The 27,835-nt window shown below is 33.0% G+C and overlaps 1 protein-coding gene across 2 annotated transcripts in view; it reads left to right on the top strand.

Annotated features, from left to right (window-relative positions):
- Positions 1-27,835, top strand: part of LOC115881758 (serine/threonine-protein kinase SIK3-like) — a 53,573-nt gene that overhangs the window by 20,864 nt on the left and 4,874 nt on the right. The window contains exons 3-20 of one of the 2 annotated variants that reach the window (XM_030899394.1): positions 4,177-4,331; positions 4,391-4,522; positions 6,091-6,214; positions 6,725-6,891; positions 6,951-7,121; positions 7,181-7,365; positions 10,004-10,262; positions 14,023-14,178; positions 14,311-14,506; positions 14,652-14,814; positions 16,441-16,577; positions 17,365-17,490; positions 20,349-20,510; positions 21,757-22,016; positions 23,464-23,599; positions 24,392-24,540; positions 24,596-24,779; positions 26,302-26,733. In XM_030899394.1, the coding sequence (XP_030755254.1) occupies positions 4,177-4,331; positions 4,391-4,522; positions 6,091-6,214; positions 6,725-6,891; positions 6,951-7,121; positions 7,181-7,365; positions 10,004-10,262; positions 14,023-14,178; positions 14,311-14,506; positions 14,652-14,814; positions 16,441-16,577; positions 17,365-17,490; positions 20,349-20,510; positions 21,757-22,016; positions 23,464-23,599; positions 24,392-24,540; positions 24,596-24,779; positions 26,302-26,733 (3,294 nt within the window). The remainder of the gene's footprint in view (positions 1-4,176; positions 4,332-4,390; positions 4,523-6,090; positions 6,215-6,724; positions 6,892-6,950; positions 7,122-7,180; positions 7,366-10,003; positions 10,263-14,022; positions 14,179-14,310; positions 14,507-14,651; positions 14,815-16,440; positions 16,578-17,364; positions 17,491-20,348; positions 20,511-21,756; positions 22,017-23,463; positions 23,600-24,391; positions 24,541-24,595; positions 24,780-26,301; positions 26,734-27,835) is intronic. The other variant, XM_030899395.1, reaches the window with a different exon arrangement.

The following is a 27,835-nucleotide window of genomic DNA, read 5'->3' as shown; positions in this document are numbered from 1 at the left end:
CCCAATGTGTTGTACAAATAGCTTAGTTTTGCATATGTGCCGGTATGTATAGTCCTGTTTTTTTTTAAACATTTCTGAATGGATTACAACAGTTAGTATACAAATTCATTTTCAAGTGCTGCCTCAATAAAATAGTTAATAAGCTACATCACAAATAAGTAGATCCACTTCATAATTATCTTTTCTAGCGCTATGTATTATGTATACGAGTATTAGGAATTTTGTTATTCAAAAACCGGAATGTCACTCGATTGATTTACTTGATTTTTAGTAAAGAAATTAAATTTAACCGATAATCTTTTGAGTAGTCGCTTTTTTAAGACATATTAAAAAAACATTTTAATTTATTTTCTAGATCTAATATATAGGGTGTTTCAAAAAACATGTGCCAACTCTCCTCCGATTCAGGTTCGTTTTGTTTCATAGTTGTGGGAGGGGGGGGGGGGTAAAACACACAGAGTGTCTTCGGTTTTTTTATTTGTCATACCTAATGTAGTTACTATAAGTGCGAGACATACATATATTAATCCTAAAAATTGTCGACAGATTCACCAGGGACGTGCATATGGGTTATAACTGGGATATTTAAAAAAATAAAATGTTTTCTCTTCTAAGGAAAATCGATTAATGTCAATTAAAAGTTGTCTATTGATATTTTGTCGATTTCAGTTTAGACATAGTTATGCATAATAACATTTCAGTGTAAATTTATTAATTTTCGAGTAGTCTAGACCAAAACAAAAACATATCCAACATAAAATTTCGGCTATTTTATGCAATAATCAAAAAAATTGCGATACATATCTTTATTTTCGACTTCTCGATGTTTTGGCTATTCAAATTTATTAGAATTATACAGGATCATTTACATAAATTGAAATTTAATATTATTCACGTTTTTTAATATTAATGAAGAAAACGTGGAACTACAAAAAGACGTATAAAGATATATCTGATTAAAGAGATTTATGATTATAGAGTGTGGGCTTTATACAATGGTTTTTAAATTTCGCTTTATATTTGTAGGGAGTAATTCGTTGCCTACCGAAAAATTATGGATATTATAGTCTGGTCCAAGGACAAAATCCTTGTGATGGATGTGTCTGTCATTTTAATTTCAAAGTAGTTTATTTTATTTTTTAAAGAAATAAGTTGGTACAAAATCTAATCAAATTATTTAAAAATAAAAATATTAACGTGTTTGAAAAGTTTCAAAAATATTAAGTCGAGTTCATACGCATCTGCGTCAGTGCGTCTCTCATAGTTCCGTCACTCCAATCAAATTGAAATATGTTCTGTCATTTTTGAAATAAGCCCAACAAGACTGGTCAAAAACAAGATACCATGACGGATTTGTATATAAACCCATAAAATGAAAAAATAAATAAATAAATGGATTGGTATGGACGTCATCTGTCATCTTCTATAGAAATGTATCATTAGTATTCAATTAAATTAATATTATACTGATCTAGATTGTGTGAAATTCCAAAAAAAATTTTAATTCTCTTACAATATTTCGAAAATATCAATAAATAACCATATTATTATCTCATAATTAAATATTATAAAGTTAACATTATCTAACAACAAATGTAAACTAGAGAGAACCATTTAATAATTCCGATTAGAATTGTTAAGTGCTGGAGCTCATTAGGACAATTTGAACGAAGCAAGAAAGAATATTATAATGAACATAATGATTATGTAAATTTTGCCCGCCATACTTACAGTGTGTATACCTATTATTGGGGACCTTGAATCGATACATAATAATATATTTTGGAATAAGTGGTTTGTAACGTTTGACCCGGGGACTCAAATAAAAGATAAAATCTTAGAATTTAGAATACGAGAAAAAAGCAAGTTTGATCTCAGAGAAATGAGTAAAGATAGAATGGGCAAAGGTTTAAATTATTACTCACATAGAATAAGCAATAAACTGATCAGATTTTCCAGAATCATCATGTTTGATCAGAGTCAACCAGAACCAGTGTTATTTAATAAAGTCAGAATGAGCTTCAGAAAACGTAAGTTCTGAGAAAATTTTAGTGTCTTAGACCTTTGGAAGATTCCTCTTCCAGGTTCTTCAGTTCCGCTTTAAGTTGGTTTCCACTTGGGAAACAGAACGGTTCTGATTCAGTTAGTGAAGTGTTCGCGCCTTTTCTAGTTAGATCGTTTGGTTTTTCATTGCCTTCTATCCCTTGGTAAGCTTTGTACATCCATTTATATCCCTTTGTATATAATCATTAGCAAACCCGGCCACGCGTTGCTGTGGTTAAGGTCAGGGATGGGCAAGTACCGGTAAAATAAAACACTAAATCACACAATACACCAAAAACACTTTTACTTTTACACTGGACGCGCGCAGCAGATGATTATAAGCTCTATTTGAGTTTATAATCATCTCTTTATAATCATCAAATAGTTTATAATCATCTGCTGATGATACTAACATGGTTAGCGAAACGCGCGTCCAGTGTAAAAGTAAAAATGTTTTTGGTGTATTGTGGTGATTTAGTGTTTTATTTTGCTGTGTAACACCAAAGGTTCCAACCCTCAACTGTAATCAAGTACCGGTATATTAAAATTTGTAACTAAAATTTAAATTTGCACTAATTATACCCGGTATTTACCAAATCATACTCACAAGTTTTAAAAACAATTTGTTGTTAAATTACAATAATTATTAAATTAATACTAATATAGTTATTAAAAAATAGGAGTTCATGGTAGAAGGGTGAAAATGTAGGGTTGTATATATTAAGTGCCGCGCTAATACAAGCCAATAATATTATTCATTAGGTTAAGGCGCATCTATATCTACTTATTTCTCTGACTGTTCGATTGTATCGCATTTGCGTTTTCAACGTTTATCTGCTCATGTGACTGGTGACAGCGAGATAATAATTGAGAACTTACACATAGAACATCGTTTTTTAGTTTAAATATGCGTAAACATTATACAGCTGGCTGCGGATGATGCGTGCACGGCATACAGTGTGGCCGAAAAAAGTTGTATGGATTATACCGAATGCGGCTCACCCCCTATAACTTTTTTATTTCTTCAGATAAAAAATCGAGATTTGGTATGTTAGTATATGACATAAATTAGGATTGATTGACGTATTCAATTGTTTTCGGTCACTTCCTGTTTCACCGGAAATGACTACAACTTTTGATTTTTAAACGGCACCCTCGATATTTTTTTACTTTATTCGATAGAAAATGGCACTCTGAATAGAATGATATATCATATGTCAACTTTTGACATTTTCACATAAGGTTTATTTGCAATTGCAACATTATTGGATTCATAACGACAATTTGACTCGAAATACCAAGTGTGTGGTACCAAATTATTCGTAAAACAATGCTTTTTCCAAATATGTTAGTTTCCAAATTAGCCAGCCTCATTCCATTTGAAAAAATTGAGATACATATTATTAAAAATACGATTTGGGCATCTTTTAATCTGTCAGGATAGACACTAAAAACATTAGACGATCAAATATATTTTTCCAAGGCTCCTTCATTAAAAATTAGTGCTTTTAACATGGCACTCTAGATTGAAATTTAAAATACAATTTTGTTTTAAACGAAAATGTTAAAAGTTGACATATGATATGTCATTCTATTCAGAATGTTATTTTCTATCGAAAAAATACCGAAGATGCCATTTAAAAATCAAAAGTTGTAGTCATTTCCGGTGAAACAGGAAGTGGCCGAAAAGAATTGAATACGTCAATCAATCCTCACTTATGTCATATACTCACATACCAAATCTCGTTTTTTTTTTCTGAAACAATAAAAAAATTATAGGGGTGGGCCACTTTTGAAACGCACCCGGTATACGTAAATAAAATTTACCACGATGCCTTCATATTTACGTATTTTCACATATTCAATAATTTTATAATTTCACTATATTGAAACACCAAAGTAAAAAAGGAATAAGTCACCAAATAAAATGAAACAGCTTCAATAAAATGTATACCGTGTATTTTAAATTCGATTGTTACCATCGGTGTCTAGGAAACAGCAATAAATACAGGGTGGCTCATATTGGAGCAAAGTTGCATGTCAATATGAGATGATTTTTTTTTAAATCTACAAGAAATTTCGGTAATATTCACAAAGTTCTTGAATTTGTCTAATTTGTTGATTTCTTTACAGATCACTTGGTGGCCAAAGGACGAATGTCCGAGCCCGAAGCCAAGAGGATATTCAACCAGATCGTGTCAGCTGTCAGCTACTGTCACACGCAGGGTGTGGTACATAGAGATTTGAAGGCTGAAAACTTGCTGTTAGATCATAATTCAAATATAAAAGTAACTGAAATTATTGTTTGCGATTGCAATGAATTTAAGGATTGTGTTATTGTTTTTAGTTGGCCGATTTTGGGTTCAGCAACCAATTCACAGAGGGCAACTTGCTCGCAACGTTTTGTGGCTCGCCTCCTTATGCCGCCCCTGAATTGTTTCTGGGTCTAAAATACGATGGACCAAAGGCCGATATATGGGTAATTTATTGTTATTACTATTATTATGTGTTTGGTTTGGTAATATGTTTTTCTTTGTTGGCTGCTTAAGACGGATTTTCATGCATCCATCATCTGTTGATTCCCTTTTTCTTCGTTTCATGCCACATAACATCTCCCTTTAGAACTCCATTTGTCCTGTTAAGATATGGAAGTAAATGAAGCGCCATCTCGTGATTGTTCGCATACTAAAAATTTCAATTAATAACTGCCTTTATTTTTTAAATTTACATTTTTTTAATTGTAGAGTAACATAGTTACATTTAAATTGAATATATTACATAGCAATTTTGTCAATTACAGGTTTGTTTTCTAACATTTATTAAATAAAAGGAATTATAACATTTTAATATACAGGATGGCCCATTAGTGCGGGGAAGTCCAATATAGTCGTCGTTGGCGAAGACATGAAAAAAAAGTTTTACACAAATGTTGCATGGTTTATAAAGGGGCATATACTAAAAAAAGTTGTATACAGGGTGTGCCAGAAAAAGTTATGATAAAGTTTTAAGTTTTTTTTAATCGCACCTCCATTTTTCTGTACAGAATTGGATTCAGCATAAAATTCTGCATATAGGGCGTTATTTTTATGTCCGGCACCATGCAGTGTTGCCATTCTATTTCTTATTTACTTAAACTTTTGTTAAAAACGGTATATCCGAAAAGTGATTAATAACTAGAGTGAATTTAACTTGAATTAATAATTAGCCATATTTTCCTAAACACCAAGGATAACAGAATAAACCCGCGAAGTGAAATTTACATTATCTTATATAGGATAATTTTATGGTGTCGCCAACATCGCAATATTTAAAATGTTATATGTATCTCAATTTTTCTAAATGCAACTCCCTGTATATTATTTTCAGTTTAGATGCAGAATTAAAAAGTGAACATTTTTTTGTATTTAAAGTATTCATAAATGTTTAACGGTTTCGCAGATATTGTGCTTTTGTATTTATATTTTGGTTACTTCGTTTCAACGTTTATGTACCGTTTAGATCGTGGTACATGTTGTCACGGTTAATACACACCATTTTAAACAAACAGTTTTATTTTTCACACATTGAACAATAAAATTATGAGCTCAGTTGATTCTTAAAATTAATGCACGTCCTAGACATACGAAAAATAACATTTAAAGATAACTAATATCATATGATAAATCATAATGATTAAATCTTTAATCAAAAAATAATAATATAGCAATAATAAAATATAATTGTAATAATAATTGAAGGGTCCAGGGGAAAATCATGATAAGCGCCATTTTATCAGGTTTTCCCCCTGTATGTATATTTTTACTACGCATATATCATAAGATTTAACAGCTAGGGACCAGTTAGACCCACTATAATATTGTAAAACTCTAAAATTAAGAAATTGATGATATCATGTTTTTCCCCTGGATCCTTCAATAAATACAATTCTGAAAAGAATATGATGATTAAATTATATTGGTATAAGGTTGAACAAAAAATATCAGTGTAATTTAACACAATTATTGACTCACCCTGTACATATTTCTATAATTTGGTATTATTTTTTAGAGTTTGGGAGTGGTTGTATACGTTTTAGTATGCGGTTCACTGCCCTTTGATGGGCCAACTTTACAAGCACTGAGAAATGTTGTCATTGAGGGCAGATTTAGGATACCATATTTCATGTCACAAGGTTAGTGTTACCTTTATGCTAATTACCTTTATGTACTTACTTTGGCATATTATGTACCGGGTGGAAGAAAAGCTCTTTTAAACGAGCCCTAGTTTGTTTAAATCGGTTAACCCAAACCAGAGTTATCATTATTTTAATAAAAGCTAGTTTAACCTTCCCCCACCACTTTATTTTATGAGATAGAGCAAAACACTCTATATCATAAAAATTACAAATTTCTCGATGATTACAATAGTAATATTTAAAATACCTGTTTACCTGCATATTTTTGAGAAAAACCCTGTTTTCTGATTGGTTATCAGAGAAACACCCCATAGCGGACATTTTTCGAACTTGAAAATAATTTCCAGCGATTTCTCTTGGTCGATTTACTCATTAGAATTTTTCTCCCAAAGTTATACGACAAGTAGTTTCTGAAATAAAGCCGGCGTCCGTTCTTGGTTGGCCACCCGGTACTTACTTCTTTAATTAGCCATTGAGCGTGTTTTTTTTTATTGCTATACTTTTCAGAATGTGAGCATTTAATTCGACATATGTTAGTGGTTGATCCAGAGAAAAGACTTACCTTATCCCAAATTGTCAAACACAAATGGTTAAGTGACGCAGATCCGCCTTTGCAACTTGACGATGAAGAGGATCAGAGATTAAACAACACGGTCATAGAACATATGTTACAAGTAAACTTTTTTATATATACTCTGTCGAATATTTATTAAATAATATTCTTTATTTTCAGTTACCTGGTTTGGATAGAGCCGCCATAGCTCGGTCTTTAGAGATCAATTCCTTTGACCACATCTACGCCATCTATCACTTACTGTTGGACAAATTGAAACGAAAAACTCTGGACTTTCAGAGCAAAGTGGCCAGACAGAGAAGGAAAGCCACAGAAGCTGCAGAACATAAGGTAATCGACATTTGATTTTTTGGAATTAGCATATGAGTTAATAAAATGATGTATTCCAGACGTCTGAGCATCCAGATTCATACCTACATACCAGACATTCCAGTATCAACGAACGTAGCGAATCTTACAATGATCAACTGTCTTCAGAGCTTACTACGAGTCCTTCTATGACGCCTGTGTCGACGGAAGATAGGTTAGAATTTCCGCAGGATCAATCAGCCCAACCCAATTGGAGGCGAGAAAGGTATAAATATTTTATAAAGTGTTTTTATCTGTTTTTCTGGTTAATGTTTGTAAATTACATGGAAGGGGGCAGTGGCGGACTAAGGGGGGGGGGGCGCCCCGGGTCCCGTCTTTTAGGGGGCCTTCGAATCTTAATAAGTAATTTTTTATTCAACTGGCGAACCAGGCCAATATGTGTTATAAAGTAGTTATAAAGCAGTTCGTAGGTGGAGTATGCAAACCATACATATACGCCAACTATAAACAGTATAAATGGAAGCAGATATTTACTTAATTATCAATTATCAGGCCCCAGTAATTGTCAATGGCATTTTCTATTTAGGAAATTAAATCAAGGGGTAATTTTCTTTGTTTAAAATATCGAATAATTATTATTTTTTAATATATTTTGAGACTGAATTTATTTATTTTAGCTTTTAAGTTATTTTTCAATGGTTTCATTATTTATTTTTACTGAATAAACATTTTAAATTACAACCAATGCACAGCATAACTTGTATTCTAGCTTCATTACTGATGATGAGCAGTGAAGTCTTTAGTATAACGGGGGCCACGGGCCTGAGACAGCGAAAGGGCCCCTTGGATCTTGGAGTACTTAATCGCGATATTTTGTCGCGGTATTTCCCTGGAAGCATTTTTAAGAAAAAAATATTTAAAATTTTTGGACGAAAAAAACTACCTGTCAAGAAAATTTGTTCAACCTAAAAGTCAAATTTAGTGATTATCACAGCCCCTGTGGTGACATAAAGAGAAGACATGTCGCTATCTATTTCAAAAATTAAATTGTTCAAATGTCGTATAATAATGGCGGTATCTGTCATGGAATTGAGCGATTAAAAATTATCATAGATATTTTTTCTTTTCAAATGGAAACTCACTTTTTTATTTCACTAGTGAAAAGGTTTTCCAATTCGTTACGTTTTTAGTTTACGTTAAGTTATTTAAGATTTAGTTTGAAAACGTATATTTTTCTTGATTTTATCTAGCTTCCTTTTAGTGTCAGTCAGACAATTTATTTCCATCTGTCAGAAAATGAATTATTTGAATTTCCTATATTATAACTACTGCTGTTTAAAAAGAGATTTATATAAATATATCTCGTATTTTCGTTTTTTAGTGATATCTAATAGTTGATATTTTAATAATATACCGTACGATCAAAAAAAAAAACAGCGCAAAGTTAGCTTAGAAATGATGATCGATAATATACTCTCATAGGCTACTGGTTAAAATCAAGAAAAATATACGCTTTAAAGCTAAACCTTAAATAACTTAAAAACGATTTATTTTAGGTACAGGAACATGTATAGTCAAAAAGTAACAAATTTTAAAAACGAAAGTGACGAAAGCCTTTTCACGAGTGAAATAAAAAAAGTGGATTTCCATTTGAAAAAAAAAGATGGTAATGATTATGATAATTTTTTAATCGCTCAATTCCATGACAGCTGTGGCCATTATTATATGACATTCGAACAATTTAATTTTTGACATAGATAGCCACATGTCTTCTCTTTATGGTACAGTAGCTGTGGCAATCATTAAATTTGACGTTTAGGCTATATACATATTTTTAACAGGCAGTTTTTTTCCTCTAAAAATTATAAATATTTTTCTTTCTCAAAAACGGTTAACCTTAGGTATAGAGTGTTTAATATCAAAATTCATAAAATTTTGCAGAGAATTTAAGTATGTAATAAAAAATGGGGTCACCCTTTAAAATAAGAAAGTTGCTGTCAACTTCCGGTACTTGCGAAAGTGCCGCCATATTGAAAATATTTTTAAACGATAGATCTCATTGTGAAACAATGATATGCACAAAATCTCGTATCTAGATATTGTAGTTCTCTAGAAACTTCTAACGCAGGCTCAGCCTGGGACACCCTGTATAAATACTTCTTCTTTCTTCTCAAACTCTCCTTTTCAGGAGAGAGTTGCGTTGCCTAGGCTGCCAGGTCCATTCTGGCAAAGTACTTATCTGCTTTTCTTTTTTCTTTTTTTTTGGGTGGTCACGTTTTATGAACTTTCACCGATTTATCTTTCTTAACGACTGAATTTTGTCAACCATTATACATGCGTCATTCAATTTTTACAAAATGTGCATCAGAAGTATATCATTATCTAAACAGACCGGGGGCCACATTTAGCTTCGCCGCCCCGGGCCCCCGACAGGCTTAGTCCGCCACTGGAAGGGGGGAAGTTAATCACCGCGATTTTATAGATCTATTGTGTAACCTTTTCGTGAGTTATTAACTCATCATCTAGCTTCAGGGCTTTGTCAAAAACCAATATCTGACAAGGTTTATAGAGGTTAGTTCTCCATCTCCGATATTAGTTCTACCAAAGTTTATGGAACGAATGGTTGTTGTCTAGACGCACTCAGTGACGAGGTGTTCTGGTGTTTCCCCATTTTACCCATACAATCTGCATTCTCCGTTATTTCTGAACTTCAATCTTCTGAGGTGTTCCTTGAGGACAGTGTCCTGTGAAAAATCCCGTGACAATCCAAAAATTGTTACTTAAATTAAGGAAAATCTTTTTGATTTTTCTGGTCGTAAATCATGAGATGAATCTCGAGTGTTCCAAGCTTCTGAATTATCTTTTTGGTAGCGGTGATAAATTAAGCAATATTTTGTTTTTAGCTTCAACGAGTCGTACCTTCGCAACGAACAGGCGTGTTACAACTGGCGACGGGAAAGTTTCAATGAAAATTACCTTAGAGGCGATTACGGTGCTGGGGGAGGAGGCGGAGAAGGTAGTACTCCGACTGGGACGACACCTGACGCAGAACGAAGACAATCCCTCCAAGAGGGTGAAGATGCCGGGTCACCTTTCGTTTCCATGCCGGCTATTCCAGCTGTTTATCTCGCTGCTGATGGAGAAGGACAACCTTTGGAGAAGGTTTGAATTTAAAAAAAATATATACACGCAGTCCTCGTATTTACGGCAAGTTAGGTTCTTCAAAACAGCGCCTTAAGTCGAAACGACGCACAGTGCTTCGTCCCATGGACAAAAATCAAAAAAAAAGTTAAAATTTACTAATACCTGAATATGTAATTTTATACTTATAGCAATGTTCAACCATCCTGTATATTATTTTTCATAAACAGCGTTTTTTGTTACCAAATATTTTCACTAAAAATAAATTTTACGATCATTGTCTTATCAGTGAAAAGAATAACATTCATAGTAGTTCTGTATATTATGGAGTTAAACGGTACGTACTTAATTGAAAGCCACTATGGATATTGTTAAACAAGGTATGTACTTTAAATTTATTTCTAAACAAGTTCGTGATTGTTTAGTTTTTATTTATTTTTTAAGATGATTCTTAAATGGGTATAAAAATTTTACGTTTTCAAACTTCAAAAAGGGATTTAAAAAAAACATATCAAAACATATCGTATTTATTGAATATTTTTGTTGTCATAGTCATACACTTTTAATTTTTGGATAGTTCACCTGCGTCTGCTTGCGACGAACTTTATTTTATGATACTTTTCAGATGGAGTAAAATTGATAAGCAACGCCAATCTGGTTAATACTTGGCTTGATCATAAGGATAAGAACTCAAAATTATTTATATTTCAAAAAATGCGTTCTTTATTAGATATTGATGAACCTTCCAGTCAAATGAGACACCACTTATGCCTGAAAAAGCTCACTATGTTGGAGCGAAACGTCACATAAAAAAAGTTTCCATCTTTCAATTTATTATAAAACCTCATACCCAAGAAAAGGAAAAAATAATATATGGATGTGGTCTATTAAAGAGGTAACTATTAACATCCCAACCCCTCATACCAATAAAAAGAACAGTAAGAACGCGAAAAAGTAACATATTAGAAAATGATGTACAGAAATATCTTATATGTGAGGATACTTCATCTGCCTGTGATTTGGATACTATAAATTTGCAAGATTATGTCAGCAGTGATTCTTCTGAATCAGAATAGTTGCGATCTATGCATTTTGTTGTCCTAAAGTAAATTTATAGTATCTTAAGCTTTTTTCAATTAAATATAACATTAATTTTTCTTTTTCATTAAAGAAAAACATTTTTATCTTATATTAGGCTTATATTGTAGGAATCCTGTTCTAATGTTATTTCAGTTCTTTTTTATCACAGGGATTTATTTATGAAAACGGTATAAGTAATACCGTTTTCATACTATAAATTATTATTTCCTTAGATGGAACACAACTTCAACATTTTTATTATTTATAAGATTTTTTTCATAAACGTGGGACTAAGAACATCATCATTTAGTACAATGAGAGTACTGATCATTTGTGTCAAATAAACCTAGTTTGAATAAATTGCCTACAATAAAAGAGAAGTTTTGCATTTTTGTCCTCTAAAGCCATATGTTCGAAGCACTGTGCGACGTAAGTCGAATCTTATTTTGTCATAAGAATCTATAGAAAATGGAAAAGTTAGGTACTTTCGTAAGATAAAAATAAAATAAAACAAAGAGATATGCGTTTATATATATATTAATATTATGTATTTTTAAATAATTGAGGTATGAGAAACAGTGCATTGTATATGTAGTTAAACTTATAATAATACAAAAAACAAAACAAAAAAAAAATATATAAAAAACGAATTATATTTTAGAAAGTATTTTTTTATGAAAAGCAAATCAGGGCGAGTATTTTTACAGTCCTGCTTTTTCACTATCTAGTCATAAAAAGTATTTTTAACTATCCATAATAAATATAATACCCTTCCAGAGAGTAAAGTAGACATATTCATAAAGTAGATATTTGTTTTTTTGGTCGGAACTTTTATTGTGGGTGTCGTCAAAAGTCGCTAATTAAGTAATGAGCAACACTGTCCCGCTTTTTCACCATGAGAATCTGTCAATCCTGCTTGTATGCTGCTAAAATTTTATTGGTTATGTCCATCATGTCTCAAACGTATCGGTCCTTGAAAAAGCTTACTGCGAGAGTATTGAAGTCCGAGAAAACTGCATACCAAAATCTCTGCTTTACGGTGAGCTTGTAGACGGTAAGAGGAGGCCGGGTGGACAACTCAAAAGGTTCAAGGATATTTTCCACGAAAACTTATAGGGAATTAACAAACAGAATGAGTGGGAAGAGGCAGCTCACAATAGAACGGAATGGAGAAGAATTGTAAAGTCAGTTAAGAGCGACAACCAAAAAGTAAAGAGGCAACAAAGCCACTGATAATATGAAATTTCAAGTCACTCCGCCAATGCAATAAGAAATATGTCAAGCATTTGACATGACAAAGGTCATAACCTAATTTTTTTCATGCGGGTTTAGATGGTGCAAGAAGCCGCATACGTTAAGTTACTAAAACGGCTGCTACCTCTAAATAGGTATTAAAAATACTATATGTATGTATGTATTGTTTATGTCCAAACTTCTTTCAAAATTTGGATCGTTTTTTTTTTCAAAAAATGACGTAACTCGAAACAGTGGGACGTAACTTTGAGGAATAGTAACAAAAATTTGTTCGGCATATCTCGAAACGACGTAAATCGAGGACTGCCTGTATATTTTATTTCTTACTGATTTAATATAAGCTTATATTGTCTTGATTGGTCATAACTCTCTTGGGATATTATTAACGAGAATTTTAAGAGGCCATAATTTTCTCTACATTTTATAGGCAACAACCATGAGATGCAATAGAGATTTTGAGTAATAATATAAAATGAAAATGGACACTCATCTAACTGCTAGAATAATTTATTTTCATCATGTTGCATATAATAAACACACTACTGCTACAATATTTTTCTGTCCCAGTTACTGACGGTCTTTATTATATTTCTTTTGCTAAATGGATTCACTTTTAGGTTGAACTAACTCTTGTTGTGTTTCTTCAGCTTTTTTTAATATTTAACGTACTCGAGCCTGCGCCGAATTCGTGCAAAAGGCTGTTTTTACAAAAAAAAACTGAACTCGACGACAACAACCGTCAATTTATAAACATGGTATTTAATATAAGTAATCTGGCAACAAAGTTCTTACCAGCAGCGTTAATACAAATACTGGAAGATTAATAAATACAACATTTGAGTCGTTTTAAAATGGGACAAAATATACCAAATTCAGTAAGAAACAAAATAGAATAGTATTATAGTAAACGCCATGAATGTTTGGGAGTGATTCATCGGTCGCTACTATGTGAACTAATCTGTTCAAGGTCACATAAACTTAATTCCAGTGCCGTGGTGTTTCGAGTCATATAATAATCAATATATAATCTGTTGTAATTTGTTGTTTTAACTGTCAAAGTCTTGTCAAAACATAGATTTGGTTATAAACATAAAATGGAATGCCCCATTGGTCGTACTGCAAGCACACCGATGGACTGACGCACAAAAACGAATCAATCAAAGAAACGCGATATAGTATCGTCTTTGTCAATCACGCTAACATTTTAGAATAAGTAGGAGGGGCGCAGGCAGATGATTAGACCGGGCCTTTAAAAACCTACGTCTGCGGTAAAAATTTACGTTTTTAATGTAAAAATGATAGGGCGCGTGTCGATTCTAATTTTATCAAGCGATGAATCACTCCCAAACATTCGTGGCGTTTACTATACTTTTTAACTAACTCTAGTTTGTTTCAATATACATGTTTTAACTGTAAATCATTGTCTTAAAAACATTATTTTACGTAGTTTGGAGAAATGGATCTGGACCAAAGTGAAGATCAAAGTTGTTCTCTGGCTGTTCCTTCCTCATCAACCGGCTATAATAGTTTTTCATCATCTGGAGATCGATATTTGACAGTTAGAAGACATACTGTCGGACCTGGCGATTCAGCTCATGAACAAGTAAGTTTAAAAAATATATATATTTATTTAACTGTGTTGACTATAACTTTCCAAGTTTAACCACAACTCACATCATATTCAGTATAGATTCTGTTATAAATTATTTTTCAGTACGTTATTTTTAATTTTTAGGTTCTGGAAAAACACTACATGGGGCAAATGCCTCCCCAGAATTCAGCCAATGGCACTAAAATTCTTCCCAGCACCAATCTACATTTACCAGTCTTTGGTCAGCAAAATCCTCATTGTTTTGGTGGAAAAGATCCTCATTTACTCAAACCGCCCACTGTTTTAAGTGCAGCTGGTGGTTTTGGTAGAAGAGCTTCAGGTAAAAATAAAAGTATATTTTTATGTTCTTCTTACCACCCTGTACATATTCATAGAGATCAATCATTTTCAGTTCATATAGTCAGTTAATATGGAATAATTCAATTAATGGTTAACCTAAGTCTTCTAAATTTTTAAAATTTCAGATGGTGGTGCTAACTTGCATATGGCTTGGGGTGCTCCAGGATCGCATGAACAGTTATCAATGATGTCCACTAGTTCTAGTGGCAATCCGAGTAGTCTAAGTAGCGGCACCGGAATTCAACCTTTAGACCATGCCCAACAGTTTGATGAATTAGCGGCTGCAAGGTTTGTATTTTTCAATTTCAAATATCGTCCCATTGCTGCCAAAAGTCACTAACTTATTTTTTATTACTTCCGTGAAAAATGCGTCTAAAAATGAATTGCATTGCATAAAGATGTTATAGTTAGTAACTATTCGGTAATAAAATAAAACATAAATAGCCAGAAATCGTAGTTAATGACTTGCAATCGATTCTCCGCTTCAAAACATGGTTAGTGATTGAATTTGGTTGTTCGGAAAAATGTTAGTTAGTGACTTTTGGCAGCAATAGGACGATATGATAAACCGGAATCAAGAACGGTAAACTAATAGGATTGCTCATCCTCATAAAGGCGCATTCTCACGACTCGTGTACTTGACAAACATTTGTAATTGGTATACAGGGTATACACGGTGCGTCCGACATCTATACAGAATTTCTAAGTTATTTATTATAAGAACTACGCCGCACTCCCTCCAGACCCTGTAGGCTAATAAAAAATACTTGCCAAGTACAAGAGTCGTGAGAACGCGCCATAAGACGTACCATTGCGATAAAAAAAAGTAGCACAAGAATTAGTAGTCCCACATAGAACTCCTGGTCTATAAGGATATTTGAATTATATTGAATTTTTTGGATTTAGCCAACAACACTGTTTTTTTTTTTGTTTATCCCTAATGCATCTGCAATGTCCCTTATGGGAACCCCATCCCTTAATCGCGTAAATATAATCGATTTTTGCTCTGAAGTTAAAGGCATTTTTTAAAAATTATGTGACACTGGCACAAGAATTCTGATGACACTGATGAGTTATCAGTTTGAAAGAAAATATTTTATTTATAGACCAGCAGATTAAATCATATTTTGTTGTACTACTTTTTATTTATCGCAATGGTACGTTCGCTTCTTCCTGCGCTTCAGCTGACAGTTGTGACGTCATTGTAGTCCTTGTCATCATAGTGTGTATTATTGGTTGCCTAAGTTAAACTAATAAAATAACAGCTAAGAATATTTGAGTTAATTATTTTGTCGATTTTAAATGCGAAAAAGGTGTTTTTAAAGTTTTTAGAGCTATAGGGTTTATATATACGTTCATTTTGTATTGTGGATTGTGAGTAGGTGCTTACGATATTGTTTATTAATTATTTTAAAGCAAAATATGGAAGTACTCTAAAAAGAGTGCCTGCAAAAGGTGATGCTTGGAACTGCTGTTCTTAAAAATGCATTATGCGAATATTTAATACGATTTATACACTTAATTTTCTATACTGCGCACATATAAGGTGTTTAAATAAATAAACTAATTAATGAATGTTTTGCATACGGCAACTAATAATACACACACTATCATGACAAGGACTACAATGACGTCACAAAGCGAAGAATTTTCGCATGCATCTGGCAGACACTTTCGGCTGAATGAGCTATTAGGTTAACTGTTCTTGAACCGGAATTCGCGGACTTGCTAATTTTGTTGAGGTACTCCTTTTTTTCTAATTCAGTATTGAAAATTTAGTCTCCATTTTCTCATTGAACATATTTTCCATGAGAAGAACTTATCGAAAAAGGCTAATTGCAGTGTTTCCAAGAATTACAAATGTTCTTTAATTTTAGGGATTTTTGAAAATATGTACAGCCAATTTTATTGCAGGTATTTACAAGGACGTGGCAACACGAAACGTCATACGATGGCCAATCCTGAAGATGTCCATTCGTTGCAGTCGACGTCAACATCTGGCGGCAGAACTAGAAGGACCGGTTTACTAACGGTTATGGAGCGACCACCAGGTAAGATTCGCTAAGTTTCAATGACGCTTTGATGTTTTTGGTGTGCTGCTTGGTGGTGTTGTATATTCAGCTTTTTTGTTTTTAGTTTTATTTTTAAATAAAATCAATAATTTAATTCCGTTTTTTTTGTAGAGTGCTAGTTAGAAAAAATATCGTTTTAGTCTAAAATGCAACCGTCTTTTGATTTGATTTTTTTCGGAAAAAGAATTGTGTTATACATTTTTATTACATCAAGGTGTAATTTACGATTACCTAGTATACAGGGTGTGACAAAAAATTCGCAACAAATAGATTTTTTTATTATTTAGTTATTAAAAATAGTTTATTTGGAATTAGTTCAGCCATGCCTAGTAACAAAAAAAAATATTTATAATATGGCATTCAGTAAAAATTGAAAGTTCAAAAATTTTTAAACTTCAAAATATATATATAATTAATTATATTCAAAATAACTTTATAGATATTTTAAACAAAGTGAATAGACAAAAAAATATATAGTACTTTTTCTCTAACCCATTTCAACAAATTTGATAGCTTAAAAATTGATATTTTAATTTTTCCCAATCGATGCGGACCTTTTTGCACACCCTGTATTTATTTATGATCATACCATCATCATATTATGGTGCTTTAAGTTGGTATTTCTCGATTTTTGTAAATAACAGTTTTAATACCACTATACAATTCTCATTTCGCCGCCACCAGCACTTTTTTTACTTTTTGTTTATTTTTTTTATTTGGTTTCGTTTTTCTACGTTTATTTTGCATGCACCTTGTCGTTAATCAGTAATACCACCCGAAATCGTCATGGAGGTGGAAGCTCGCATGAAACGAAACTATATGCCATCCATTTTACCGCAGCGAAAGCACAGCAGACACGTTAAACCGCAGTTGCCAACTGTTCAAGAACTGGGTGAGTATTGTGTTGCACTTTGCTTGGTTTCTTTTGATTTTTCCGGTAGTGCTTAGACTCGATGTACCTTTTGATCAGAGTGGAGAATATATGATTTCGGCAGATGACAGTTATAACAAACTTCAAAAGAGAGACATCACATCTACCGGACGGAGGAGCTGGTAACTCTGCTTTTCTTTGTTTCCTATCAACTGGATATAGTAAGAAGTATTTATCTGTCTTTCTCTCGTTGAGTACAGACCACGGATATATACTTCATATCAAATAAACTTTTAGTCAAGTGATTAAACTTGACCAGCACAGCGTTGCCGGTTTTATATGTTTTCTTTTAATCAAAATATTTTAGGAAACATTATTTACATCAACAAAACGCACCTTCTTAACAGCCCTTAAGGGACATAAAGGGTCATTACTACGGCTTTCCCATTCAAAATAATCTAATGAGGTTTCGATGAGTTTTTTACGGCTATTAAGCTAACTCGTAATACAAAACTAAAATGTCAAAACGAATGACAATGCCAGGCAATATATAAATAAATATGACACCTGAATCCCCAGCGGGAAATTAAATTCCAGTTAGTCAGCCCGGCGCCGAATATTTCCATGGTTGGTAACAATGTAAAAATTGTGCCCTCGATTACTTAACTAAAAGCACTAAAAGTTTAATTGGTATGAAATATATAACAGAAGCGGGACAACGGCTCAGTTATGTGGAAACACCGGTTCCCGATATATCACAGAAGTTAAGCGACGTTAGACCATGCGAGTGGATGGACGGGTGAACGTCGGGAAACTATCGTACTGTTGTTCCATGGCACGAATGTAAAGCTTCATTCAGAACCTCCCAATTAGTGGAATAAATTAGTGGTTTCAATTACACTTTATACTTTTTAGATTATGATCATTCACAATGTCTAAAAAACGCAATTAAAATTAATAAAATATCCTAGCAACAGCTTGCGGTACTCTTGTATCCATAGAGAAAGTATAATATTTAGCTTATAAAACAATAAACTTTCGATTTCGCAAATTTTGAAGTATAATTAGTGGAAAAGTCAAAAGTTTGTTAACTTTTTCCAATAATTGAAAATTACTACCAATAATTATGACGTTCTGAATGCTTACATTAAAATTAGGTGAACAAACTTCTCTACAGCTAATTGAAACTTCTAATTTATTCCACTGATTTCGAGGTTCTGAATGACGCTTAAAACCTATTGCCACACACCATAAAATAATTAACTAGAAAGAAGTGTCAACTCTGTGTTAAATCGTGGAAACACGATACGCCACCGAAAGCCTTCGTTGTCGTCTGGAGAACTAATTTTCCAATTGACAGGTTGACATGATGGCTTCATTTTTATTTCCGTTTCCGGTTATTCAATGGCGGGCCCTCTTTCATTTTAAATGTATTTTGTACTCTTTCTTATCATAAATAAAACAAAACAAAATCTTATTCAAACATATTTATTTGAAATATGAGACAACAGGACTAAATAAATATAAAAAATAAAGAATTGAATGATTTCTACACCAATTACTTAATTATATGCAATTTTAACGTAAGGTAGTAAGGTATAAGCATGACTTAAGTAATTTGTAAATAAATACACGTATTCACAGCCATCAGGGACAGAAAACGGGGGCAGGAACATGAAAACGGGAGCCTTATACAAAAACCTGAAAACAGAAAAACAATTTTTTTTATACTAAAATTAACAATATAAAAATATCAATAGGTATAAAATATAAATATACTGTTTAAAAAAAGCATCCATTATTCCCAAAGAGACCTGGTTTATAAATAAAAAAGAATCAAAAAGAGACTTTTAGTCCGATAACAATCAGATTGTATCAGTCAGATTTACTGCATTATTGACAATAAATCGCACATACTGGAGATAACTAATGTTGGCTATAGTTAAAAATGATCTTACCTTGCTGTAAATTGTTTCCATTTTCAAAAAAAAACGCCAATCATAAACATAACAAAATTTTCTTGCATCTAAAAAATACAGAAATAGTGTTTATTTACTACCTATTTTTAATATACATGGGACATACCTAGTACTGCAGAAACATCTTTTTCTCCAGGATTGTTCATGTAATAATATATTTTATATGCTTTATTACCTTTATATTTATAAATTTCTGCCGAAATATCAAATTGAATTTACAATACAAAACTAACCGGAGAGAATTAAAATGGCGTCGAAAGTCGAAATTTGTTCTAGAACAAATCTGAAGTTGTCTCTGAAATATGTCAATTCTAAACTGTGAAGTTAGACAATAGTTAGACAGAAACATTGCTGTCCTTGTCTAGGCGGCCATACTTGTCGTCAGGAGATGACAGGATTGACACTAATGACTGTTTCCAATTTTCCTATTTCACTGTCACCCCCCTGGAACCACACACTGCTCAATGATCTGATATATCAAGAGTCGATTTAGACACTCCAGTGACAATGATATGGCTGAAGACAGCATTCCGGGTTAACAAAGTAGGCCCCGTGAAAATTAGCCTTAGCAGCAAAACGAGACGTTAACTTAAAATAATTTACTTTCACTTTTTATAGCAGTAGCAATTAGTGTCTGTCACATCAATTATGACGGTTATTTTTCTGTCATTTTTTAATGTCGTCTGTCGAAAACATATTTTTCACTAAAAAGATTATACAAATGTTTAGTTATTCTGTATTTCCCAGAAAAAGACTTTTCTGCGAAAATTAATAAAAATCCTACAATTTTTTATTTATGATTAATTAAAAAAAGATATGTGAAAATATTTTTTACAATAGGTACTGTTTCTTATTAAAGACAAAGGCTTGAAACAATGTACCTTCATTGTGACTGTTTAGGTAGAGAACAAAAATCTGCAGAGCGATTCTCACCCGTTAGAAGGGGTAGCGAAGGTTCAGCAAGTGGTTCAAGAACACTAAGTCCTTCAACACCACAGCAAGAATGTCAGAGACTGCAGAGAGGATTGCAAAATAGATCAAGTCCACCCAGATCAATACCAGGTAAGACATGTATAATTAAATTTCTTTATTATGTCAACTTTCTTTTTTTATGATTTTTTTTAATAAATTACATATACAGGTTGTTAACTCGACAGTTACTTATAGGGGAACAGAATGGCAACACTGCCTATTGAGAACGCATGCATTATTGATTTTTCTGCCAACTCATCCCTTCGCGTCGTCTATCGACGAGCGGGCCGACGTTGTCATATTTCAACCATAAAGCTCTTGTCGCGAGTAATAAACAAATTAACAACTTGTATAGGTTAATTCTAAAGGCTACTGTGACATCACTTTTTTGATTATATGGTAATTTTTGTGAACCACAGTATAATCACATTTTAACGCAACGCGTTGTATTTATTTATAAACACAATTTGCTTTATTATTTTTATTAAGCCTAGTAAAGACCAGTATTTGAGATTGTTTAGATCGTAATCTAAAATTACACAGTGTTAACTCTGAATAATACTTAAATTTGAACTACTAAAATTGATCGGAAACATTTCTTCAAATTCAGTTCCCAGATACTTGTGTACGGTCTCAAGAATGACTGCTGGTACCAACAAATCTATGTGGTTTTCAGTAAAATAATTTGCTCCTTCACCTATGCTCTGATTTAGCCATTCTCAACCGTTGTTACTTGCGCATAGAAGTTCAGTAGCTCGTCTTGTAAAATTAAACTGCCAACCATAATTTTCCAACCAATAAAGAATCGAAAGGCAAATTTTTGATATATCAATACTAAATAACTTTACATCTATTCATGATTACAGTTGAGGGTTGGAACCTTTGGTGTTACACAGCAAAATAAAACACTAAATCACCACAATACACCAAAACACTTTTACTTTTACACTGGACGCGCGTTTCGCTAACCATGTTAGCATCATCAGCAGATGATTATAAACTAAAATACAATCTTTAGATTAGCGAAACGCGCGTCCAGTGTCAAAGTAAAAGTGTTTTGGTGTATTGTGGTGATCTATTCATGGATGTTATTATACAGAAAAATTGTGTCAGATTTCGGCATACTTTAGTCTAGAAATATGTTTTATTTCAAATTAATCACATTTTTACACTCTTCTTTGCCTGAAAGAAATTACGTAATATTTTCCGAAACCCCCTCTCTCCTCTACGTGAGATTTAATGAGATTTGTCTTAACCCCCTCCCCCCTTGCATTCCCTAACGTAATTATTAGACCCTATGATATAAAATTAATATTAACATTTTAAAATAAACTAGGTTCTCCGATACATCAAATCGTATCGGACCAAGCGCTCAGACACCAACTTTCCTCAGAGGGCGCTTCTCCGATTCATCAGTTTTATTCCTCGCCGTCTCCCGACCATCAAGACTACAAATTTACGGCCATCAGGGATCCGACGTTGGGCCTCCCTCCCGAGAACTACGTACCTGGAGCTCTGGGAGGCTACGACAGGAGTCCGCTGCATGCCCCGGGTGCCTCGCCTTACGGCGCAGCCACGGGACAGCCTTTTGGACAGGTATTAAAATGTTATTGCGATTGAAAACTGTTTATAGAGATGAGCGATATCGTGATTTTTTAATCACACTGATATTTGTTACTGTGATTTTTTAATATCAGTGATTTTTAAACGTGATGTGATCACAGTTTCAATAACAATAACAAGTCTTGTCGCTCCGTCCCCGTTGCCCTGCCTCGTTCCCAGTTAAGGCGTAATACTCACGTGTTTATTTATATCTACTTTTTTAGATTTGAGACAAACAAGTTAGGGTTTGATTCATTTATCCGGTATTCAGTCAAGTTTCATTTATTATCGGCTACATGCCAGGTTACCAGGTCGCGGGTTCGTTTTGTTTATTTAAGAATATGTAATTGTTTTTCTAACCTCAAAAAATAAATAATTTTATTGCAGTGATCTCAAATCTCAAAGATTTAGTCGAGTATTCGTACGATCCGTACTTAAAATGTTAAAACATTAATTGTAGAATATATTAATATCAAATTTACATCAATAACTTCAAGATTGACGACGTACCTAAAATGTACCATCACCGTTTATAGTTAAAAAAAAGCGATATTAAACGACAGCGTGGCGGCCGGCAATGGTAATCGGTATCGGTATTTCCATTTTGTTTATGTTATATTAAATACTTAACGGATAAACAAGTCTGTCGACTTTTTGCTCGTTTGTATATTGTGAAAATCACATATCAATTCACGCTTTCTTCTCAAAAAAAGTAACGATCGTGATATGTGATTTTTAAATATCAGTGAAAAAATCACAGTTTGTGAAATATCGCTCATCTCTAACTGTTTAGCTTTAAAACTGTCATTTATAAATAACAGTTTGTACCTGACATTACTTAAAGATAACAGTTATAAAAATAACATGTCGAGATCGCTCCACCTCGAAATTCTACCAAGTCCGCAACAGTTCTACCACAAAATAACAGGTGCGGAATAACAGTCTGCTCATGACATGATATCGGGAACCAAAGAATTTTTATTTCCATAAAATAACAGATATAAATAAAAAAATAACAGTACTTTGACATTGATGTCTTGTGATGCGAAGTTGGGTTGCTCTTCGAAATTTTGCCAGACTTTTGAATAAGCTAGCGGCTATTGATTTTTAATTTAGAAAGCAGAGTTAACAGTCGCCAGTTTTAGTAGTAGAGTTATAACTGTTGTGGACATTATACAGGGTATTCAAAGGGACATAAATAATAAAAAAAATCCATAGTGAAGGGACCTGTATGTACGGTCACATGTTGATAAGAATACTTATTTCGTTTTGGTATTTACAAACCAAACTATTTAACAATAATTTTAATAAATAACACAAACCTGTTATTTTAAGCTGCTATTTTTTAAATAACAGTGACGGGTTGAACCGTTATGTATAAGTAACAGTTTTTCTACCTCTATAGGAAATAATTCCAGGCCAAAAATTATTAATTTTATAGGTTCCCGGATTGGCAATGTTCTCCACCGCATCTCCTTCCATTTTGAATCCTCTTCTCAGTCCTAGTGCCTCGCCGGTATTTGGTGGTTATTCGACTCCGACAGGTGGCGCCAGTAGTATATCGTCAATTACGCAAGGTAAACTTGTCAAATCTGCTATTTCTAAAAAACTGTTCGTTTAAAGCTTCATTCAGAACCTCGAAATTAATTGAATAAATTAGTGATATCAATTAGTGTAGATGTTTGTTCCTCTAATTTCAATGTAAACATTCAGAACGTCAAAATTAGTGGTAGTAATTTGCAATTTATAGAAAAAGTTAACAAACGTTTAACTTTTGCCGCTAATTATACTTTAAATTTGCGAAAAATGTCATTGGCCTTTGATTATCTTCCGTCAAGAGAATTTGTGGTTAGAAATCAAAAGTTGATTATTTTAAAAGCTAAATATTTGGCTTTCTCTATGGATAGAACTGACTACCGCAATCTGCTGCTAGGATATTTCATTAATTTTAATTGTGTTTTTTACACATTCTGAATGATTTTAAACTCTTAGTAGAAAGTATAATTGACGCCACCAAAATATTCCACTAATTTCGAGTATAATAAAGATTAAGTTTCTTAAATTTTAATGTAAAAACTGTTAAATTGAGGTAAAGAACAGCACAAACAAAATGTGTAGAATTTAATGTAAAATACAAAATGCGTAAAAAATACAGGTGATATTCTATTTAAAATCAGCAAATTGTAACCACTTCCAGTTAAACCAGAAGTGGAAGATATTTTAAAAAGAAAGTACACCGTAAAATATAATCTAAAACATCAGATTTTTATCTAAATTTAATTTCAATAACTTTCCCTTTTATTCCTTAAGGAATTAATTACCTGTGAATATCTGTATTATATACTCATTAACTACGATTTTATATTTAGGTATAAGTGGCCTAAATACAACGGGTGGTGGTTCAATAACCCAAGGCACTCCCTTACAAATGGGGGTACAATTAGACGACAACAAAATGGACACGTCACCGCTGTCTATGCCGCAGTACATTTCAGGCGGTCAACCATTCCTACATCAGGTTTGTTCTTGAACTGTTTTTTACTAAGTCCATTAACAAAATATATCCCAAATAGGTGCCCCATCATATGCACGTATTAAATGTACACAGCCACAGGAGTTTGACCAATTCTCCCATAAGCAATCCAGGTAGCCCGGGCTTAGATATGATCCAGGAAGAGGCTGCCCAGCAAGTGACTTCTTTCCAGTCCAAAAGTGAAGTCCAAAGTCATCCTCAGATATCCGTTACTGATGTATTAGGTATGTTTTTAATGTAATCAATGTCAGACGGGGCGCGGCAGCATTATCGAGCGTTGCTTGCCTATTTTGCATTAAAAAATATGTCCCCAACATCACGACATGCCATTTTCAAACCTTTTTTATCGCACTTATGAAACTTTCAATAGATTTGTCTTTTTCGAGGACCTTAGTTTGCGCATGCGCATTAAAAGTTGCATGTATTTCCAAAAGAATCGCAATTTTATACGGTTTAGAAAGTACAAATTATACGAATACGTTATAGAAACCAACTTTTCATTGTCATAATCTTGTCAAAATCATATGTCATAATCTTATTTCCATTGTGTAACGACGCTTGTTTTTTGCGATTTTTATTTTAAAAATTGTATTAATTACTCTTTTATCGACCGCTTTTATATAGCCAAGGATGCAAATGTTTCCAGTGAGAAATTAATTTTAAATTTGTGCAATTATATTTCTATTTTTTTTTCGTTGGACTTTCTAAATACTCGTAAAAATTACTAGAAAATGTTTGGTGTGTGGAAGTTCTAATATAAAGGTCCTCGAATTATCTTTTCACAGGCAAGTAAAGTATTCAGTTGTTCTTTTATTTATATTAAACCACATGCATACTTTCTGGTTAGATTTTCTCAGAATATTGATATTTTTAGTTTTTATATAATTTAATATTTGTGACAGTAAACATTCAATTTATTGTTCAAATATATGCATTTTACAAATTAAATTTTTAAAATTATTGTTCAAATTTGGCGCGTGGACGATAGGTTCTCGACAAGGATAGATAGAGTAGAAGCACCGCGTATGCAACAAAAAAAGAAGATAAATGGAAGTCGTTGGTATATTTGCGACAGTTTTCATAGTGATTTTTCCTTGATTTTTCTTATCCACGAAAGTATACAGGGTTGTTCACCACATGCGACACGGAGTATTGTAGCTAAACGATTAGTTTTTTGCAAACTGTAAGTTTTGGGTTCGTTGAAGAACTATTAGAGCTACAATTTAAAAATATTTTTACAAGATACAGAATGTCCCAAATAAATAAAAAATAACAAAGTTGTATCTTTTTAAATGGAACACCCTGTATATTATTACATTTTTAGTTTCTACGATTAAAATAAAGGTAAATTTGATTAAGGTTTACCGCATTTTAATCTCACCGTTTTTGAAATATTTAGGTTTTTGTCAAAATAAAGTAATAATTTTAATGTTTCATTTCTCTAGGCGTATTTAAGTTTTTTAAACCAAATATTGTATTGAAGTATTTCTATTTACTAAATGTTGTGTTGCAATAATAAAAATTATAATAAAGTTTATTTTAAATTGTACCTCTAATGGATCTTCAACGAATCCAAAACTTACAATTTGTAAAAGTCTAATCGTTTAGCTACAATACTCCGTATCGTATGTGGTGAACAACACTGTATATGATCTAGGGTTGCTTGTAGGGTATAAGAATAGTATTAGAGTTCTTCCTTGTTCATTTTTATTCAATAACGCTCACATTTAACTAATATCAATGCAGGAAGCGAAGTGACCTTGGTGGCTGGATCGGACACTTCCGAGGACTCCATGGACAGCCTGGAGAACCAGAAAGTCTCGAAAATTCCCTCCTTCATCATTTCCGAGCCGTCGGAGAACACGCCGAGCATAACGCGAGGCATCGGCAGGAAAACCAGCCAAGAGAACAATGAGCAAAAAGCGGCTACCAGTAACGAGGCGGTCGACTCCTGCTCGCATCAGCAGCAACAGCAACATTCCGATGATTTTTTTCTGAGGCGCAACTCGGACAAGAGCTCCTGCTACTCGGACGATTCGCTGTCCAACGACAGCCTGAGCATCGGCAACCAGAGCCCCAGCAGCAGTTCCAATACGCAGTCCAGCCACGCCTTCGAAAGTGATATTAGGAGTAGGGCCATCGATACGATGCAACTGAATAGAGAGTTAAGCAATGCCGGTAAGTTCACTTGTAAATGGTAGATATTGGGTCCCACTTTCTTGAGTTATAACCATAGATAAAAGACTTATACTATTAAATAGATAGGCAACTTATAATACATTTCAATTTTATTATACAAGGGCGCCTCTGGTAGACGGAGGAAGAAATACTAATGGAAGAGAGGGGTGCGGGGAAGGGGGGTTGTTTTAGTTAATTTAAAATAAATTTAGACATACATGTAAGAACACTTTGTGTGTGCTTTTAATTAGGTCGAACATATTATAAACGATAAATCAACTGAATTAAAAGCATACAAAGTGTTCTTATATGTCGGATATTAATTAAAAAATATATTAAAAAGACTAGAAATAGTATATATTAAGTTGTTACAGTTATAATTTAATCTTTGGCAGTTTTCAGCAAATAGCAGGCAGTTTTACATAATTTTCCTCCCTTTGAAGTGAATTGGAAACGGCTATATAATTTTGGTGTAGGCAAGAGTCCCAGTTTGTTTCCGTTTGGGACCTGAAATAATAAAAACAAATTAAATTAGATGTAATCATCTGCTGATCATGCTAATATAAAACGCGCGTCCTTAATTCCTTACATGCACCGTAAAAAAAATTAAATAACTGCTCTGCAAGTAGCATTTATTAGCAGTACTAATTTAAAAAATCTATAACTGTAAGTAGATATGTTCAATTTACTTACCATTGTATCCTTCGGAAACCAGGTGTACAACAATTAAACTCCATGATAAAAAATAATTAAGAGTTATTACAAAACACATATTGTCCCACCATTTTTAAAAAACATTGTCTAAAACAGAATACTGGCAAAAAATCTGAAGGAATTTAATTTTACAATAATTCGACAAATCAAAACGAAATCAAACCGTAAAATCACAACAAAAGCGTCTCTGAGTGACAGTTAAAAGTCAAATTTTATTATTATCAGATATTGACATTTGCATTGTTAATATTGACGTTTTAATATTTTGCGCCTCTGCATCTTGGAGGAAAAACTATTTTTAATGAACTGTCATTTCCATTTAAGTTTCCCAGCCATGGTTATAACTCATCATACAGTTTTAGGGCTTTGACAAAAGCCAGTATCTGAA

The sequence above is a fragment of the Sitophilus oryzae genome, unplaced genomic scaffold, assembly GCF_002938485.1.
Source record: "Sitophilus oryzae breed Bouriz unplaced genomic scaffold, Soryzae_2.0 scaffold_172_pilon_pilon, whole genome shotgun sequence".
NCBI classification, from domain to species: domain Eukaryota; kingdom Metazoa; phylum Arthropoda; class Insecta; order Coleoptera; family Curculionidae; genus Sitophilus; species Sitophilus oryzae.
This window is presented reverse-complemented; position numbering and strand designations above follow the sequence as displayed.